At 34.9% G+C, this 19,961-nt stretch overlaps 1 protein-coding gene across 1 annotated transcript in view; it reads right to left on the bottom strand.

The window, feature by feature from the left end:
- Positions 1-19,961, bottom strand: part of RIMS2 (regulating synaptic membrane exocytosis 2) — a 404,721-nt gene that overhangs the window by 104,311 nt on the left and 280,449 nt on the right. The window contains exon 19 of the mRNA XM_064267988.1: positions 12,048-12,220. Coding sequence (XP_064124058.1) covers positions 12,048-12,220 — 173 coding nt within the window. The remainder of the gene's footprint in view (positions 1-12,047; positions 12,221-19,961) is intronic.

Below are 19,961 nucleotides of genomic sequence, written 5' to 3'. Positions count from 1 at the left end.
GCAATGGAACAGAATGCAACACCAAGACAGAATGTGTAGAAAGTGAAGAAAAGAGGGCCAAGGAGAGAATTCTGGCATGGAAGGGCATATAAAAAGCTCACAGGGAAGACACAGGTGGCCAGAGAAATAGATGGAGAACTAGGGGAGTATACAATCACAGAGCCCAGAAAAAAAGTGTTCCAAGAAGAGAATGGTCAATAGGGCCAAATTCTAAATAAAGTTTGTGTGATAAAATATGGTAACTATTAACTAAATTTAGCAGCATATATAATTTGAGGCAGTTTTAACAAAAAGTTATCTGATTCAAAATTGTCATAATATAGTAGAACAAAGCCCCAAAAGGAGGCAAAAGGGAAAATGCCAATTATTTGATCTCATAGAATGATATTAACATATATCTATTAATTATATTAATTCTAAAAAATTGAATGGAATTAGTATGTCTTTGGCTATGAACTTGAACTTCCTGATAGGCTAGATAAAAAACACAAAGGGTTAGATTGTTTTTTATCAGCAAGGTGGATATATCAATTATTTAACAGAAATACTCTTATAAAATCTCAAATAACAGTTATTACACAGGCTATTCTAAAATAAAAGAATTTTTTTATTCTAAAATAGATTAGTGGCATAAGAGAATATTCTCAAAAATGCTTTCCAGTTAATGCAAAAGTAATCTTATATAACCGTTTCTTTTAAGAACTTTCCATCAACTACATCTATTCAACATTGTACTAGAGATTCTAGCCAGGGCAATCAGGCAAAAAAAAAAAAAAAGAAAGAAAGAAATAAAAGACATTCAGATTGGAAAGGAAGAAGTAAAACTATCTTTATATGCAGGTGACATGATCTCCGATGTAGACTATACTAAGGAATCAAAAAACAAACAAAGAAACAATTAAAGCTAATAAATGAGTACAGCAAGATTATAAGATAGAAGATCAACATACAATAATCAACTGTATTTCTACACATCAGCAATAAGCAGTTCGGAAATGAAATTAAGTAAACAATTCCATTTAAAATAGTATCAACAAGAATAAATACTTAAGAAAAAATTTAACAAAAGAAGTGCAAGACTGTGCACTAGAAACTATAAAGCATTATTGAAATAAAATAAACATATATAAATAGAAAGACATTCTGTGTTCATGGATTAGAAGATTTCATATTTTTAATATGTCACTGATCTCCAAACTGATCTACAGAATCAACACAATTTCTACCAAAAGCCCAGTTGCCTTTTTTTTTCCTGCAGAAATTGACAAGCTGATATTAAAATTCATATGGAAATACAAGTGAGGCAGTAAGAGCCAAAGCATCTCAAAAAATAACAAAGTTGGGAGACTCACATTTCCCAATTTCAATATTTAATACAACACTACAGTAATCAAGACAGTATGGTACTGGTATAAGCATAGACATATAGCTCAATGAAACAGAACTGAGAACCCATGAATAAACCCTTACACTTATGGTCAATTGATTTTTAACAAAGATGCCAAGAAAATTCAACAGGGAAATGAATAGTCTTTTAAAAAAAATTGTTCTTGGACAACTGGATAAACCAAAAAAAAAAAAGCCAAACCCACTGCCGTCGAGTCGATTCCAACTCATAGCGACCCTATAGAACAGAGTAGAACTGCCCCATAGAGTTTCCAAGGAACACCTGGTGGATTCGAACTGCCAACCTTTTGGTTTTCAGCCGTAGCACTTAACCACTACGCCACCAGGGTTTCCGACAACTGGATATTCACGTTTAAAAAAATGAAGTTGGAATCCTACCTCATACCATACATAAAAATTAAATCAAAATGGTACAAAGACCTAAATATAAGAGCTAAACTTATAAATCTTAGAAGAAAACATAGGTGTAAACCTTTGTTACCTTGGATTAGGCAATGGATTCTCAGATACAACATCAAAAGCTCAAGTATCCAAAGAAAAAATGGATAAATCGGACCTGATCAAAGTTAAAAACTTTGTAATTCAAAGGACACTATCAAGAAAGTGAAGCAACAACCCACAGAATGGGAGAATATATTTGCAAATCATATTTCTGATAAGGACTAGTATCTAGAGTATATAAAGAACTCTGAGCAATAAAAAGAACCCAATTAAAAACTGACAAAAAAATGTGAACAAGCATGTCTCCACAGATATACAAATGGTCAATGGGTACATGAAAAATTCTCAACATTATTGGTTATAGGGGAAATGCAAATCAAAACCACAATGAGATACCACTTTGCACTGGCAGGGTGGGTATAACAAAAAAGATGGACAATAACAACTGTTGGCAAGGATATGGAGCAACTGGAAGCCTCACCGGATCCCTACATTGCTGGTGGGAGTGTGAAATGTATCTACTTTGGAAAACAGTTGGCAGTTCTTTAAAAAGTTAAACAGAGTTATTACATGACTCAGCAATTCCACTCTTAGGCATATTCCCAAGGTAACTGAAAACATGTCCAACAAAACTTGTACAAAAATGTTCACGGCAGCATTATTCATAATAGCAAAAACTGGAAATAATCAAAAAAGTCCATCAATTGAATAAATAAACAAAATGTGCTACACCCATGCAATGGACATTACTCAGCCATAAAGAGAAATGAAGTTATTAATACATGTTCCAACATGGATGAACCTTAAAAACATTACTCCATGTGAATGAAGCCAGACATAAAAACCTTCTACTTCCTGTATGATTCCATTTTTATGACATGTCCAGGATAGACAAAATCCATTTAGACAAAAAGCAGATTAGTGATCACCAGGAACTGGGGAGTGGGGAGAAAGGAGAGCAACTGCTAATGGGTACAGGGAGTATTCTGGTATGATAAAAATGTTCTGGAACTAGATAATGGTAATACTTGCACCCCAACCCATCTGTCTGTTTATCATACTGCGGTGGCTTGTGTGTTGCCGTGATGCTGGAAGTTATATCACCAGTATTTCAAATACCAGCAGAGTCACCAGTGGTAGAAAGGTTTCAGAGGAGCTTCCAGACTAAGACAGATTAGGAAGAAGAACCTGGTGGCCTACTTCTGAAAAACTGGCCAGTGAAAACCTTATGAATGGCAGTGGAACACTGTCTGATATAGTGCTGGAAGATGAACCCCTTAGGTTGGAAGACACTCAAAATAGGAGTTGGAAGAGCTGCCTCCTCAAAATAGAATTGACCTTAATGACGTGGATGGAGTGGAACTTTCAGGACCTTCATTTGCTGATGTGGCATGACTCCAAAGGAGAAGAAAGAGCTAAAAACATCTGTTAATGATGGGAACATGGAATGTATGAAGCATGAATCTAGGAAAACTGGAGGTCGTCAAAAATGGAAAAGAACACATAAAGATTGATACCCTAGGCATTAATAAACTGAAATAGACTGGTATTTGCCATTTTGAATCAGACAATCATATAGCCTACTATGCTGGGAATGACAAATTGAAGAGGAATTGTGTTGCATTTATTGTCAAAAAGAACATGTCAAGATCTATCCTGAAGTACAATTCTGTCAGCCATAGGATAACATCCATATGCCTACAAGGAAGACCAGTTAATACGATTGTTATTCAATTTTTTATGCACCAACCACTAATGCCAAAGATAGGCAACTGGACATTTTTACCAACTTCTTCAGTCTGAAATTGATCAAACATGCAGTCAAGATGCATTGATAATTACTGGTGACTGGAATGAGAAACTTGGAAACAAAGAATGGTCGGCAGTTGGAAACTATGGCCTTGGTGATAGAAATGACCCTGGAGATAGCTTGACAGAATTTTGTAAGACCAACAACTTCTTCATTGCAAATACTTTTTTTCAACAACAAACGGTGATTATACACGTGGATCTCACCAGGTGGAAAACACAGGAATCAAATTGACTACATCTGTGGAAAGAGACAATGGAAAAGCTCAATATCATCAGTCAGAACAAGGCCAGGGGCCAACTGAGAAACAGACCATCAACTGCTCATATGCAAGTTCAAACTGAAGATGAAGAAAATGAAAACAAGTCCATGAGAACCACAGTACGACCTTGAGCATATCCTGAATTTGGAGACCATCTCAAGAATAGATTTGACGCATTGAATGTAATGACCAAAGACTAGATGCGTTTGTGGGATGACATCAAGGATATTATATATAAAGAAAGCAAAAGGTCATTAAAAAGATGGGAAAGAAAGAAAAGACCAAAATAAATGTCACAAGAGACTCTGAAACTTGCTCTTGAACATAGACTAGATAAAGTGAATGGAAGAAATGATGGAAGTAAAAGAGTTTAACAGAAGATTTCAAAGGGCAGCTCAAGAAAAAAAAGTAAAGTATTATAATGAAATGTGCAAATACCTGGTGTTATAAAACCAAAAGGGAAGAACACGCTCGTCATTTCTCAAGCTGAAAGAACTGAGGAAAAAATTCAAGCCTCGAGTTGCAATATTGAAGCATTCTACTGGAAAATACTGAACAACACAAGAAGCATCAAAAGAAGATGGAAGGAATGCACAGAGTCATTGTACCTAAACGAACAGGTTGATGTTCAACCATTTCAGGAGGTGGCATATGATCAAGAACCTATAGTCCTGAAGGAAGAAGTCCAAGTTGCACTGAAGGCATTGGCGAAAAACAAGGCCCCAGTAATTGATGGAATATCAGTTGAGATGTTTCAACAAATGGATGCAGTTGTGGAGATGCTCACTCATCTATGCCTCGAAGTTTGGAAGACCTGGTCAACCAACTGGAAGAGATCCATATTTGTGCCCATTCCAAAGAATGGTGATCCAACAGAATGCAGAAATTATTGAACAATATCATTAATATGACATGCAAATAGTGTCAGAAATTCAAGCTGGATTCAGAAGAGGATGTGGAACAAGGGATATCACTGCTGATGTCAGATGAGTCTTGGCTGAAGGCAGAGAACACCAGAAAGATGTCTATCTGTGTTTATTGACTACACAAAGGCACTTGACCGTGCGGATCATAACAAATTATGGATCACATTGCAAAGAATGGGAATTCCAGAACACTTAATTGGGCTCATGTAGAAACTGTACATAGATTAAGAGGCAGTAGTTGGAAGAGAAACAAGGGATACTGTATGGCTTTAAATCAGGAAACGTGTGCATCAGGGTTATGAACTTTCACTGTTCTTATTCAATCTGTATTCTGAGCAAAAAATCGGAGAAGCTGGACTAAAGAAAGCGGCATCAGGATTTGCAGACAATTCATTTACAACCTGTCATATGGAGATGACACAACCTTGCTTGCTGAAAGTGAAGAGGACTTGAAGCACTTACTGATGAAGATCAAAAATTACAGCCTTCAGTATGGATTGCTCCTCAACATAAAGAAAATAAAAATCCTCACAATTGGACCACTAAGCAACATCGTGATAAATGGAGAAAATATTGAAGTTGTCAAGGATTTCATTTTACTTAGATCAACAATCAATGCCCATGGAAGAAGCAGCAGTCAAGAAATCAAATGACACATTGCACTGGGCAAATCTGCTGCAAAATACCTCTGTAAAGTGCTGAAAAGCAAAGATGTCACTTTGAGGACTAAGGTGTGCCTGACCCAAACTGTATTTTTAGTTGCTTCATATGCATGTGAAAGCTGGACAATGAATAAGGAAGACTGAAGAAGAACTGATGCCTTTGAATTTCAGTGCTGGCAAAGAATAATGAATATACCATAGAGTGCCAGAGGAACAAATCAGTTCGTCTTGGAAGAAACACAGCCAGAGTGCTCCTTGGAAGCGAGGATGGCAAGACTTCGTCTCACATACTTTGGACATGTTATCAGGAGGGGCCAGTCCCTGGAGAAGGACATCATGCTTGGTAAAGTAGAGGGTCAGCAAAAAGGAGGAAGACCTTTGACGAGACAGATTGACACAGTGCCTGCAACATGGGCTCAAATACAGCAACGACTGTGAGGATGTCGCAGGACCCGGCAGTGTTTCGTTCTGTTGTAGATGGGGTTGCTATGAGTCAGGACCGACTGGACAGCACGTAACACCAATAGTACTTGCACAACTTTGTACATTTTGCACAACTTTGAACTGTACATTTTACAAGAGTAAATTTTAATGTATGTGAATTATATCTCAATTTTTAAAAAAAAACCCTCTATGAAAGGAGATGGCATTATGTAAGTCTACTTCAAATAAGGCAATTCTCTTGGGGTCCGAGTTAAAACACTGTAATGTTGAAGGCTTCCAATAGCCTCGTTTAGGCATAAAGAATTAAACTATCTAAAAGAGAGAATGGATAGCATCCATACACCGCCAATATCAGAATCACTTGCGGCTCTTATTTAAAAAATGCAAATTTCCGGGCTTCACCTTAAACTTACAGAATCATAATTCTAGGATTGATTTTTAAGCAACAGCATTAAAAAAAAAAAGTTCTTAGTGGATTTTTATGCACCATCATAAAACAGAGTAGAAATTATTTGAGCTTGCAAGATTTTCAGTAGTAGAGGTCGTCCCTGACTTAGAATATATTCGGATTATGACAAATTACACTTACGACCATCTGTTTTATTTTTGGACATCTTATCATTAGTAATATGTACTACATACAATGTTGCAGTTCATAATTGGCTGATGTTATTCTCAGATGTTCACTCACAGATGTTCAAAGACCAGAATTTATAAAGATAAAAAAAAAAAGATAGTGATGATAAAATGCAATAATAATGGAAATTTAAAAAAAGGGTATTTAACTTAGGTCATAACCAACTTAGAAAAGAGTTATTGGAGTGGAACCCCGTTGTAAGTCAGGGAATACCTGTATTAACTAGAAGATGGTCTTATTGAGAAATTAAAAAACAAGCAAACAAACAAAAAAGAAAATATAGGCCACCGGTAATAAATCCACAGAAGAGCAAAGTCCATCAGTATGCCCTCGGAGATGAGTTAGCACTGAAACAAACTTTTAGAAAACCAAGAACTGTCAACTAGACCAACGCAGTATTGAATACTGACCACAGAGATCTTGGAAATACCTGCTAAATGACAGAAACTTACATTGAGCTGTTTGTTTTACAGCGGTTAGTACAGAATCAATCATCTCTTGAGTTAATGATAATAAAGCCAAATTATCAGTATAACAGACGATGCTTACTTTTCTGTTTCCTGTGTACTAACTTCATCTAAGGTATTGAAGGGGAGTGTGAATCATCCATTCTTCTATTTGACAAACTAAAAAGCGCAGACAGATAGAGTGGGCAGGAACACATGGCAGAGTCAGCATGAGAATCTAGTATCTTAGATTCCTAATTCAAAATTATTTTCATGACACGCACTGCTTCCCCTTCAAAGGGGAATATGTACTACATACATAGGCATAGCATAGGCACAGGCATAAACAGGCTATATGAATCAAATTATATTGCATGGTCATGTAAATTTGTTTTCACATTTTAACTCTGATCTAAAGACTAATGAATATATCAACTGCAATGCTATTAAATATTTAACATAATTCCCGCTTGCTCTTCTGAAAATTACAAGAAATCTTTCCTAGATGATTTAGATGGCTTAAATCTCAAACTATTCATGAAAATTTGCACTGATATTATCTTTTCCTTTCACGAAAATTTCCTATATCAAGAAGAGTCACTGAAAATTATTCTATTGATCATTAAAAAAAAAAGCAATGTAATTTCATAACATTTAGAAACATGACTGAGAACTAAGAGTTTAGAAAAATAGGGTTTCTTTTTTTTGTTTGTTTTGTATTATGTGCCCAGAATAGGAGGAAGAATGGATGAGGAATTACCAACACAATGCTACCAACATGGTTGGTTTTGACAATACATCCACTCCTAACTTATTGACATGGTTAGGTTCCAAAGACCAGGTTGTTATGTGAAAACTGTCATTATACAACAATGGGGGATAACCACATCAGATCACAAAATATTATGTGGGACACTTAAGTCTCTCTGGATCCAAAAGGTGGAAAATGTAGGTGGGTGCTATATGTCCCATTGATCACGAAAGAGTTACTGCCAGACATACTTTGTTAATGCACAAAATAGTACATTTTTTATTATTGTCATAAATGCAAAGTATTGGATAATGAGATAGTCAACATGTAAGGAGCAGGTGTACTATGCTTGTTGGTTATATCTTCCATTACTGATTTACTTAAGTACTGATTTACTTAAGTTTAGAACCCAGTTCTTAGTACAGTGCCTGAGAAGTTATCTGAATAAATACTGGTTGAATGATTTATCCTTACCTATCAGCATTTTTTTACACCAGCTTACCAGATATATTAGCTTACCAACTAACGTAAACAGATACAAATTTTGAAACATACATACACAGAGTGAGAAAAAATAACAATCTAAATAGCAACTATAGCAACAAATATATATTTGTATTTTTAAAAGTTTAGCAAATGTAATGATTAATGATATACGGACTTTTTTTACATATGAGTTTGTGAACATAAATATCTAAATGATTATTATATATAAATAATACATGAATAATGAATGCATTATTTGTTAGAATCAGGAAAAACATTATATTCAAATATTTTACAAACATTTTTGAATTTACTTGTGCATTTAGCAGACTTAGTTTAATGTGACTTATTATAACACAAACAGCATAATTCTGCATTATGCAATGAGATCTAATTACTACACTGGAAGTAGTAATTACAAGGCTTTTGTTCATTGTAGTTTTATTATGTGGAGCTCAATAGGTACAAAATATTTAAGTATTAGCATTTCTATAAATGCTTATACTCTAAAGTCAGAATAGAATTTCTTCCTGTGCAAAACTTGATTACTAGTGAAAGGCATAAAATGTCAACGGTGCATTTTAGAATAAGATTATTTCCAGTAATGTTGTATTAGCACGTATGTTGTTTTTAGCTGTTAAGCAACCTATGATTGTGTTTATCAACTACCAGAACAAAATCTTGCTGGGAACAGTCAGACATAGTTCCCTCAGAATTAGTTCTTTGGATTTATTCAAGGAAATAAAAGCAAATCCAAGATCACACATTGTGATAACTGATGAATAACACCAACATTGTCTTACAAACAACTGCACTTGATACTTCATGTCATCTTATGGAGTATGTGTTCCCTAGAGACAGCAGCATGGCTTCCTTCAATTTATAATTCCAGAAATATTATATAATTATTTAAGTTGAGTACGTGCTTTGACAAATCAGATTGCTAGGGATATACCACCTTTCCCTTCCGCCTATAAAATAAAGTGCTCATTTATTGAAGAAAATGATGAAGAAAGTAATATTCAAATACAAGGAGCTTAAGGTTATATCTTTTCCAAACCACTGCCCTCCAAGCCAGATAGGCCAGTATGGGTTTTTCGCTCCAGGCAAACACCAGTGGGCTCAGGTGTTCTTATCTATACAGTATATAGAGAAGAAAACACACTAGAGATACACATTTTCCCCTGCTTTGGGAAGAAAGAAAACTGTCTCTTTCCAAGGAAATATCAGAAAGCTTTTCTCCGTGAATTAATGATGGAATTATCCTAGGCCCCCGAAATCAGAAAAATGGTCATCTTTTTAACAAGCCAATGTAATTATTAAAAAATTAGATAAATAATGAAGACAGACTTAAAATTACTGGTTTATACTCAAATCACAAAGTAGGCCTAACTGAAGATTCATTCTTAGTTTAGTGCCTAACCATTATACAGCAACTTTCATAGGTCACAGACATAGTTAAATATACCAATCCGAGGAGGAAAACTGAATTGTCATAGACTAAACTATTTTGTTATTGACTAAACTAACTGTATCCAAGGAATAAACGTCAGCCCCAATTATCTTTCTCATTAATTATGATTAAAGCACAAATTGAGATTGGGTTTTGATATAACAAAGTAAAACTTGGCTCACAATATGGTGTTGCTTATCAAGCAGATTTTGTACTAACACAATGTCAAATTCTAGACTGCTAGAAAACTCAATTCCTCCAAAATGTAGATGATTTGCAATTCTCAGTCTTAGATAGATGTAATTAAACCAACACACCCTTTGAAGCAAAAGGATTACATACTTGTGTTGATTTGACTTTTAGTATAACACTGTAAAACTAGCTTTATTCTTACTTTATGCCTTATGCTATGAAAATAAAAGCATGTAGCTGTTTTTATGCCTCGGTGGTTGGGTTTTTTGGCCTGCCTTTATCTCCTTTTTTTTATCTCCTGTTCCAAGTTGCTTCTCTGGCACCTCTCTAGCTGGAATGAATTTCTAAGAGGATCCTAATCCAACACATTTGCTTTCTAATAAGCCCTGGGGCATCTATCTTTTCAGAGAACCAAAGAACACTATTTCTGCTTTGTAATCTTCCTCAGGTCTGTAACTGCGCCATAATCCACCAGAAAACTATGAAAAGGAAAAGAAGCAGAGACTGAATAATGCTTACTTTTTGCTACCTATTTTGTCACTCATTTTTGAAGCTCATTCCCAGCATATAATATTTCTTATTAACTAGGCTCAATTTTTTCTGACTCCTCAGAACCTCATTTTAAAGGTTTTGTCCTCTTTCCCTCTGAAGCAGTGTTTACTACTGGTAAAAATTTGCAAGTTTGTCTTTTCATTCAGATATTTAGACCATATTCCTCTACAAATGGGGAAGATATACAGTCATTCATGTTAAAGTGAAATTTAAATTTGACTCACTAATCATTAAGAACTCGTAAACCAAATAAATCAGACTCTCAGAGCTAGTAGATACAGATTAATGACTACTGTTTAATAAATTAATATGCTTGATAATAATTTACCAATACATTAATAGGTTGTATTAGAAGCTAAGTAGATGAAACACAAGAAAAATAAACCAAATATAAACGGCAAAGTCATTTTTAAGGGTAGGAAAAGGACTATTTACTAATGGGAAATGTCTACATAAATAAGCAATATTTTACCTGGTATCATCTTGTGAGAATCGCCTTTGCAAATTCTCTTTATTCCACTGTTCTTTTTCTTTCCCTTGCTCAGGTATGTCTTGTGTTTTTTCCTCGTCTCCTGATTCTTTGTTTTTCTCCTTATTACAGGTTTTTGTAATCTCCTTCCCTTTCCCATTCTCATGAATTCTTTCTTCCTTTACCTCTTCCTCCTTATGAACTATCTCTTCATGCTTATCCCCTTCTTCCCCTCCCTCTTCTATTCCCTTTGGTCTTTTGAAAGCAACACAAACCGAAGGCATGCAAATAAACACAAAAAGAAAAAAAGGAAATAAAATCAAGAAAGGAATGAGTAAGAAATTGAACAGAAAGTAAGGAAAAACTATTAAAACTTAACTAAAAGGTACATCTTTTAAAAATTGAAAATTTTTTTCAGTGTACATCAGAGTAGCACTGTGTCAAAATTGTTTTTAAATAATATTTTTCCTTTATGACCTTTCACAGAAACAACGGGAAAGACTGTGTCCTCTCCATTCTAGATATGTTTAACCCAATAGGAGTAAAAAAGTTAATTAGCTCAGGTGCCCATAAACATATAGGTTAGGTGAGAAATTCAAGTTATACTAACATATATTTCATTTATAAATTTCCTTGAAAAGCTGAGACTTCTTCCATGCATTTATAAAAACTTTAGGAGGATGGGAGAGTATCCTATTAAAAAGGTAATAGCCTCATGTTTTCGGAATCTTTTAAATTATATTCAGCAAAAAAAAAAAAACCTCCCAAAATATTACTTTTCTATTTGTCTTCACTTAAGCACCACTTTAATTTTAAGCTCAGTAAAAATATATTAATAACAACATTATTTTTAATTCGAACATAAAAAAACTGATATATTTCAAATAATCTAGTAAGTAGAACTGTTATCAGTTCCATAAATTTTTTTCTGTGCAAGAAATTTAAAATATACCCCCAGAATACAATGAAAAGTAATGTATACAGAGTTCTTACTGCCTCAATGATATATTAACCTTTTAGGAAAAAAGGATTTGTGGTTGTACAAAGGAAAAATAAAGACTTTCTAAAATCTATTTAGAAGACATTTTTGCTAAAGTCCCCTTACTCACCTGATTTTCTTGTTTCCTCTTGGTCGTTCTGATTGGACAGACATGTAGCTTGCGCTGCTGAAACGAGAAGCACTACTAGTTCTTGAAACCGCAGATATATCACTTACATCACTGTCCGAAGATTTAGTGGAAATATTATCTGCCCCTCTATGAGGATCCCATCCTGATCGATGCTGTTAACACAGATTGACAAATATGCACAAAGTGTCAGTATTACCACGCAAAGCAGTTATTAGCTTTCTCCAATTTCAGCACTTTAATTGTCCACAGAGGATACTGCAAAACCCCACTCAGTTGCATAGAAAACAAAAGTGAATGGCAATTATCCTAAAAGAAAAGTTCAATTTATATAAATCCCTTGTTTTTAGCAAAGGCAATTAGAACATTGTCACCACACCCCAATGAGGACCATTAAAATAGTTTCAAAACAGCAATGGCCTCAGGAAAGAGCATTTAGGTAAAATCTGGGAAATAAAACATTTGGCTTGATATTAGGAAGTAAAAATTTTTATATCTGAATAAAATTGGAAAAAAAGAGTATTAAAAAGTTGTAACTTATAACAACCAATTCTAGTAGCCATCAAAGTTTTTCTTTCATCCATTATGCTTCACTGAAAACCTGGAGATAATAAAAAAAAAATCTAATTATTAAAACACTAACTCTTTTAGAAATACCAAGAGAAAAGACAGAAGTTTAATTTTAAATGATTGCTGGAATTTTGATGAGTCCTAGAAATACTAGAAAAAGTCATTATTATTTACAATAGTTGAAACTTCCTGGAATTAAAATAATTAGATAGTTATCTGGCACAGCCAGGGTGTAGGATGTTCTGGGTATTCAAATATTCTGGTAAATCGAAAACCATCATAAATACTTTATGTTAATAACCTATTCTCATAAAATACATTTAATGTAAAAACTAATGGACAAAATTTTCTTTTATTTTTGAGAACAAAAGGTAACTTGCTAGGAGTCAGCATGTTGGGATGTAAAAAGTACAGACTTTGGAATCTGGAAAACCTAGGTTTAAGCAAAATCCTTACCAGCTGTGTAAACCTGAGCAAATTATTTAACCTTCGAGAGCCTGTTTAAAAGATAATAACGATAATATCTTCCTTGCAGGGTTGTTTTGAAAATTAGAAATAATACATGTTAAGTGCACAATATTGTATCTGGCACAATGTAAATGTAACCATTATTATGTCCAGTGGTATAACAGTATTCTTACTAATATCAAATATGGTTATTATTAGGTTAAGAGAATATCTGTTAGATATTTTCTTTCTGTACATTTCAAACACAGTGCTGAAACACCCTAATCTGATCAAATTTGCAGTGGAGACTTTTCTAATCATAAAAAAAACTAATCATACATACTGGCAAATTTCACAAAGCCTTAGAAAAATGATTATCTTATATAAATAATTTACTGTCATTTCAAGATTCATTATCTAATTAAAAATCTCCTATAAATAACAATTCACTGCAAATATTAGATATAAACATTTTGGCCATGATAAATTGAATGAATGGCAACAGGGTATAGTATAAACTTTAGATTAGACTTAAATAATGCTTTTTTCCCCGGGTCTTCCAGTATCTGGCCACATATTTTTGAGTCAGTTAATAACTGATCCTTTTCTTCCAATGTAAAATAAAAGGATTATTTCTAAGGTTCCCTAAAGTTTTAATAGTCAAACTTATTAGCCTAGAAATATACACTCATATTAGGTGAGAAATTGGCTTTTGTAGTCCTCTTTAAATTTCCATATTATTGGATAAAATTTCAATTATCGAAATGAATACAAATTAATTCTTCAAAAAATTGCTGCCTTTTCCCAGATAATATCTGTGTAAACAGTGCTGTTGTGTTTGATTTTAAAAGGAAGATTACTTACTTATAGTAATTTTATTTGGAAGAAAATTCAGCTCATTTCATTCTTTTTCTGAACTAATTTTGTTTTAAAATACCAAAAGTAATTTACTTTAAACAAGAATATCTTCAGCCTTTGCCTAGAACAGCATTTCAATGGGTGTATCCAACATTATATATGTTAATTATCTATGCATATATATATAATGTATTATATATTTATATGTTTTCACTAAATTTATTAAAAGTGAATTTGATATCAAGTTAAGACATATATGAAAGTCTTTTCTCTATATATTGTTTGGAGATTTAATTTATATGAAAAAAATCAAAGTTTTAGAAGCTATAAAATTATTTCAGTAGATACTGTACTACATTTGGGAGATTTTATTGTTATCATCTTTGTAATTAAAAAAGAAGCACTCTGCTATTTTATCTTTTAAAATAATTAATAATTGAATAGAAAAAGTTTAAGTATTATATTTTTTTCTTTCCTTTTGTTCATGGGACTATTATATCATCTAAATTCAAATGAAAAACCAAAAGCTTTAATTCTAGGGGGCAGCAGAGGTAATAATTGTGAGCAGATGCTCTGGAGTGAGGCTGCATAACGGGTCTGAATCCTGGCTACACAGATTATTAGGTTTGTGATCTTGAGCTAGTTAAAGTTTCTCTAAATCCTGGTTATTCATCTGCTAAACTGTGGATAACAATGGTACCCTTCTCCTAGGTTTGCTGCGAGGATTAAACACGATAATGCACGTAAAGCACTAGGCACAATATTTGACACATAACAAGTGTTTAATAAATGACAGATGATGACAATGACGATGATGATGTAGTAGCTGAATACTGGCTTACTATCAATTCTGGTAATATCTTTACCTAAAAAAATATCAGGTAGAAATACCAGAAATAAATATATTAAGACTGTACTAAACTACAATAAAAGCACAACTTTTTCCAAATGTATCCAAGAGATTTGTTTCAAAAAACATGTTTACAAAGTAAACTTAAAATACTAGACCAAATTTTACTACTGACTTTGAGTACATCCTCAGGCCTCACCTTCCCCATTTGACCAGGTTCACCCACATCCCACCCGCTTGCAGAACTACTGATTTCCCGACTGCAGTTTAACGAATAGCTTTATCTCAGCAGGAAATATACATGACACTTCTTGGCTGAGGCTGAATATGCCTCATTTTTAACTGACTCTGGTACCTTATCCTGATATCCATATCTGCCTGGTACATGTGTATCCCATGCCTCTGCATATGGTTTTTGTCCCATTTGCTTTGCCTTCATCTCTGGATCCTAACTACTTACTTGAATCCTTACTTAATTAGGATTCTGGCTTGTCTGCTCTAGTCTTTGTCTTTTAGCTGTCATGATTTTTGAACCTTTTGCTATGATTTATATGTACATACAGGATAGCCTAAGGCTTAACATTTTCTTTGATTTTTCAAGCACGTACAGCCGTGGTAGGCCCTGCAGGTGTCTTTGGCTGAGATCTTCCAGGTGATCTCCTCTGCTGAGATGAAACTTCAGAAAAGCAACGTTTAAGGAAAGATAAGTTTCCCCATACTATAGCTTTATACCTTTTATGTAATTCTCACATGCTATCTCTTGTTATATGTGGTGTGCATGTGTACTTGTGTGTAATCTCAAAACCTCCATTGGAATATAAACTACTGAGGGTCAGGACAACATCTTCCTCATTTTGTGTATCTTTTAGTACCTAAAAGCCTTAATTACTCTGAGGTTTAGACTTCTCACCAGTAAAAAAATTATAATTCCCCTTTTCAAGATTAGGGAAATACTATATGCAAAATACCCCCAAATCCCAAAGAACATATAGTTGCTGTTCAATCCCAGGGCCCAAAGCAGAAGCTCATTAAAAACACTGTAAGACTAGTTTATACAATGAAGGATTAGAAATTAGTTCTAAGTTCTAGTTTGATGCTGCTGCTGCTATCCACTCAAGGCTTGCACCAAATGCTTTTCTCTGCTGACCTTTGCCTTTGGGATATAGCTCAGGCTTCCATTACAAACAGACACACAATAAAGAAAGGGAGAAATTCGGAAAGTGAGAAAAATATTTTTATAATTAAAACGTCAGAAGAACGTATTTTCAATTTATTTAGAATATAACATATTTACATGTATAATTCACGGAAAATAGAAATCTAAGTAATAAATGACCTAATACTATGTTTTATGTTTAAGATGGCTAAATGTATTTTTGCTTTGCCTAAGGTAAAACAGGAGGCCTAGTGGTGCAGCGCTTAAGTGCTCAACTGCTAACTGAAAGGTCAGCAGTTTGCAGGAGAAAGACATAGTAGGCTCCTTGTGTAAAGATTACAGCCTTGGAAACCTTATGGGGCAGTTCTACTCTGTCCTGTACGGTCACCATGAGTCAGAATTGACTTGACGGCAACAGGTTTTTGCTTTTAAGGTACCACAATATGTTTTAACTGAGAAAGAAGCAGCTAAATTAATATTATACCAAGGTAAAGAGCTCTGAATGTAAATAAATTCATTTACTTCAAAAATGGTCACTTTACAATAGACAATGTTTTAAATAATTACAGACAGATGAGCAGTAAGTTATATGCACATCATTCTCTTTAATGGAACAAAAGCAAAGACGATCCATTGCACAGGATTACATGATCTCAGGTGAGAAACACACTCTAGGAGCCCCGGTGGCATAGCGGTTAAGAGCTTGGCTCATAACCAAAAGGTCCGCAGTTTGAATCCACCAGCCACTCCTTGGAAACCCTACAAGGGCAGTTCTACTCTGTCATGACAAGGTCACTATGCACTGGAACCGACTTGATGGCAACAGGGTTGTTCTTTTGGTTTTAACTGGGGATCATTATGTCTTGGAAGACAGTGAAGATGCTTTTCCCGAAAACATTTTGATGTTTTGTACACTACTACTAAGTGGATCATAAGCCAGAAAAATTTACAGGAAATGATTATTCTTCAGGATGTTCAAGACTCTAAAGACTTCCTAAGTGGCCTCTAAAAGTTAATGTTAATGTTCTCTCTATGCATCTCGCACTGGTGGAAAGTAACAATGTGACTGCAAAGCTCTACTGCGAAGGTTATTATTAAAACTCTAGGACAACATGCTTGAGAAAAAAAAGATTCAAATTTCCTAAATAAAATTTTCGTTTTTCTGAATAATCCTCATTTCAAGTTCTTAGGTTAGGTAACTTCCTGGCTTTGATTTCTCTACAGCATCTCAGCAACTTTGGTTGTTTGAACTTTGTACATGAACTTCTCAGACAAAAGATGGGGGTAGAATTAAGAGAGTTCCTTTAAACATTGCTTGTCTTCAGTTTAATAAATCTCAGTAGAAAACTGCAATTTGTGGCATAGAACTCTAGTTCTGGTAATTGGCTGTCGCAAAATACTAGGTAGTAAGAAAGCCCAGTTTCGAAGAACAAAAAGAATAAAAGCAAGCTTTTTGCCATCAAGAAATGCTTGGAGGAATATTTATGCCTTTTTAGAAAGGAAACTCAAAGATCGCAAGAAAGGAAAAAATTAGGGCAAACATAATCTTGGAAGAGAAAGGGGAGGTGAAGTTCAGGGCAGGGTTCTTGACATCAGTTTGGGGGTATGGTGGAGGGGACTAGAGCTTAACAGAGAGCACCCTGGCAATGCAGTCAGTCAATAATCATGGGAGCAAGAAAGTGCTCTCATTTTCCACAAACTATTTTTTTTTATTTCAGATTGAAATTCAGAGTAGTGTTTGCCCTTTAATAGTACAATTGCAAGCACTCTTTTTGAGGAGTTACTTCCAGATGATTTTCTCTTCTGTCCTAAAAAAAAGGCTTTTATCAGTGCCTGATTTGAATACTGCACTGTTCAAAAATGTGTTTGCCAGAGATAAGTTAGTTTAGATAGGGCTCCTAAAGAGGGTACTATATGATAATGATCTAAATGTGGGAACAAGATGGTGAGAAAAGGCCACAGAAACTTGAGGGGTTATTTAAGATTTCGTCATTGAAACAATATTCTGCAAGTGGAAACCCAGTTTGACAGATTTCTAGAAGATACAGAGCTGAAGGACAAGCATTCTGGAGTAAAGTAGAAGCCTAATGAATATCACTGTCCATCTGGAAAGGAGTCAAGAAGCTAAAATTTTCCCTGGAGTGTGAGGCATTGAGTGTTCTTTTGGCCTGATGGCATTTACAGTTTGGTATAGTAATAAAACTTGGGAGAGATTTATTATATGACCACTCTGTGACAGGGACTATTCTAAACAATGTATGTGAATCTGAGACCTTAGGAGTTGGCCTTTGTGACAGAGTTAGAGGGAAGGGCTGCCAGGTGGGGTGAGCCATGGTTCAATATCCTTTCCATAAAAGTCTAGTCATGCCCCAAGGTACAGTTTAGATGCCACCTCCTCTGTCAAGTTTTCCTTAATGCCTTCCAGAAGAATTAATCACTGCCTTCTGGCTGTTCCTAACCTACTTTAGTCTGGTCTTATAGTTTTATCATATGGTATCACGTGGTATCTGTCTACGTATCTATTTACCCTGCTAGATTATAAACTCCCTGAGGATAATGACACTTACTCACCCTAATATTTTTACTATCTAAATCAGTGCTGGGCATGTAGTAGGAACTCAATGAATGTCTAATGAATCAAAATGAATGGACTGTTTGAGTTTTACCTGGGCTATATACTGGAGTAGTACCTGTATTAATTATCTAACTGGAGCTGTATATACTGTAATAGTAGCTGACCAGAATTCAGTCACCTACTCACTTTAGCCTCTATGGTGAGCATAGGCAGTGATATGCTGGCAAATGTTAACTACTCTCTGAGAAAAAAATGCGCTAATTTGCAGCATTTACTGGCTTCCATGGAATAAACACTGCTCCCACAGCTGATTTCAAGTTACCAAGTGGTCACCGAGTGCAGAGCTGGGTACATCGTTGTGCATGTGGTTTAGAAATCCCTGCATTGTTTGTAGGACTCGCTAGGACTCTTTGGGAGGCAATGAGTAAGGGACAGTAGTATATATCCGTAAGCAACTCACAGGGGAAATGTTCTTAAACACGGAACAGAAAGAATAGCTTGAGGCAAAAAGCCACAAAGACAGTGTAGCCCTTAGCTGTGGCTAAGACTTACTAAAGAGCCGTCTCTCGGTCTGAAGGAAATTTATAAATAATTTCCCCTGGAGAATTTGTAGAGGAAGAATTCCTGCTGGTGGTTAGTTACGACTTTCCCGAAGACTTGGCTCTGTGCGAATTCCATTAGTAAATCAGCTGTTCCTTAAGAAACACCATCCTTTATTTACTTCCACTGATTCCTCATCATTTTCAGAGATGAAAATGCCAGTTTTGTAATGAAAGCCCAGATTTAGAGATCTTCGGTAGTTGCAGAGCTTACACTTTTGCCCTCACCAAATGCATTTATCACTTTCTCAAAGTCTATAACTCTTCACCCATTCTCATCTGCTGTTTACTGAAACTGTTCTAAAAAAATCACCAATAACATTCTAACTTACTAGTCAGTGGTGTCTTTCTTTCTTGATTTTATGATTGATTACATCTGATATTGTTGAAATTCTCTCTCGAAACTTTTCCACAATGGCTTCTCCCCTACCCTCTGACTTTTCCTTCTTAATCTCCTTTGATGGTTTCTCTTTCTCTAACTTGATTTTAAATTATATTTTCTCAAAGTTTCAAACTTTAGCCCTTTTTTTCCCAGTACACATATTCTTCCAGGGTGAGCTAATCAATTTCTCTGCCTTTAACTCTACTGAATAAGTAAGAAATCTTTACTTGCTGCTCGAGCCCTTCTCCCGAGCTTCAGTGCTGCGTTAGGTGTCCCCAGGGCATCTCTCATATGCAGTCTTGCAGGCACATCAAATTCAACATGGCCAAAACTTAGTTTATTCTTTTTTACCCTGGACCAGTTATTCTTTTATCTCCTATATCATTTGCCTATTTAATAGGCTCAATATTCAAATAAGCATGAAATCTAAAAAACTTTGTGTTATCTTTGACTCTTCAT

The sequence above is a fragment of the Loxodonta africana genome, chromosome 14, assembly GCF_030014295.1.
Source record: "Loxodonta africana isolate mLoxAfr1 chromosome 14, mLoxAfr1.hap2, whole genome shotgun sequence".
Classification (NCBI taxonomy): Eukaryota; Metazoa; Chordata; class Mammalia; order Proboscidea; family Elephantidae; genus Loxodonta; species Loxodonta africana.
This window is presented reverse-complemented; position numbering and strand designations above follow the sequence as displayed.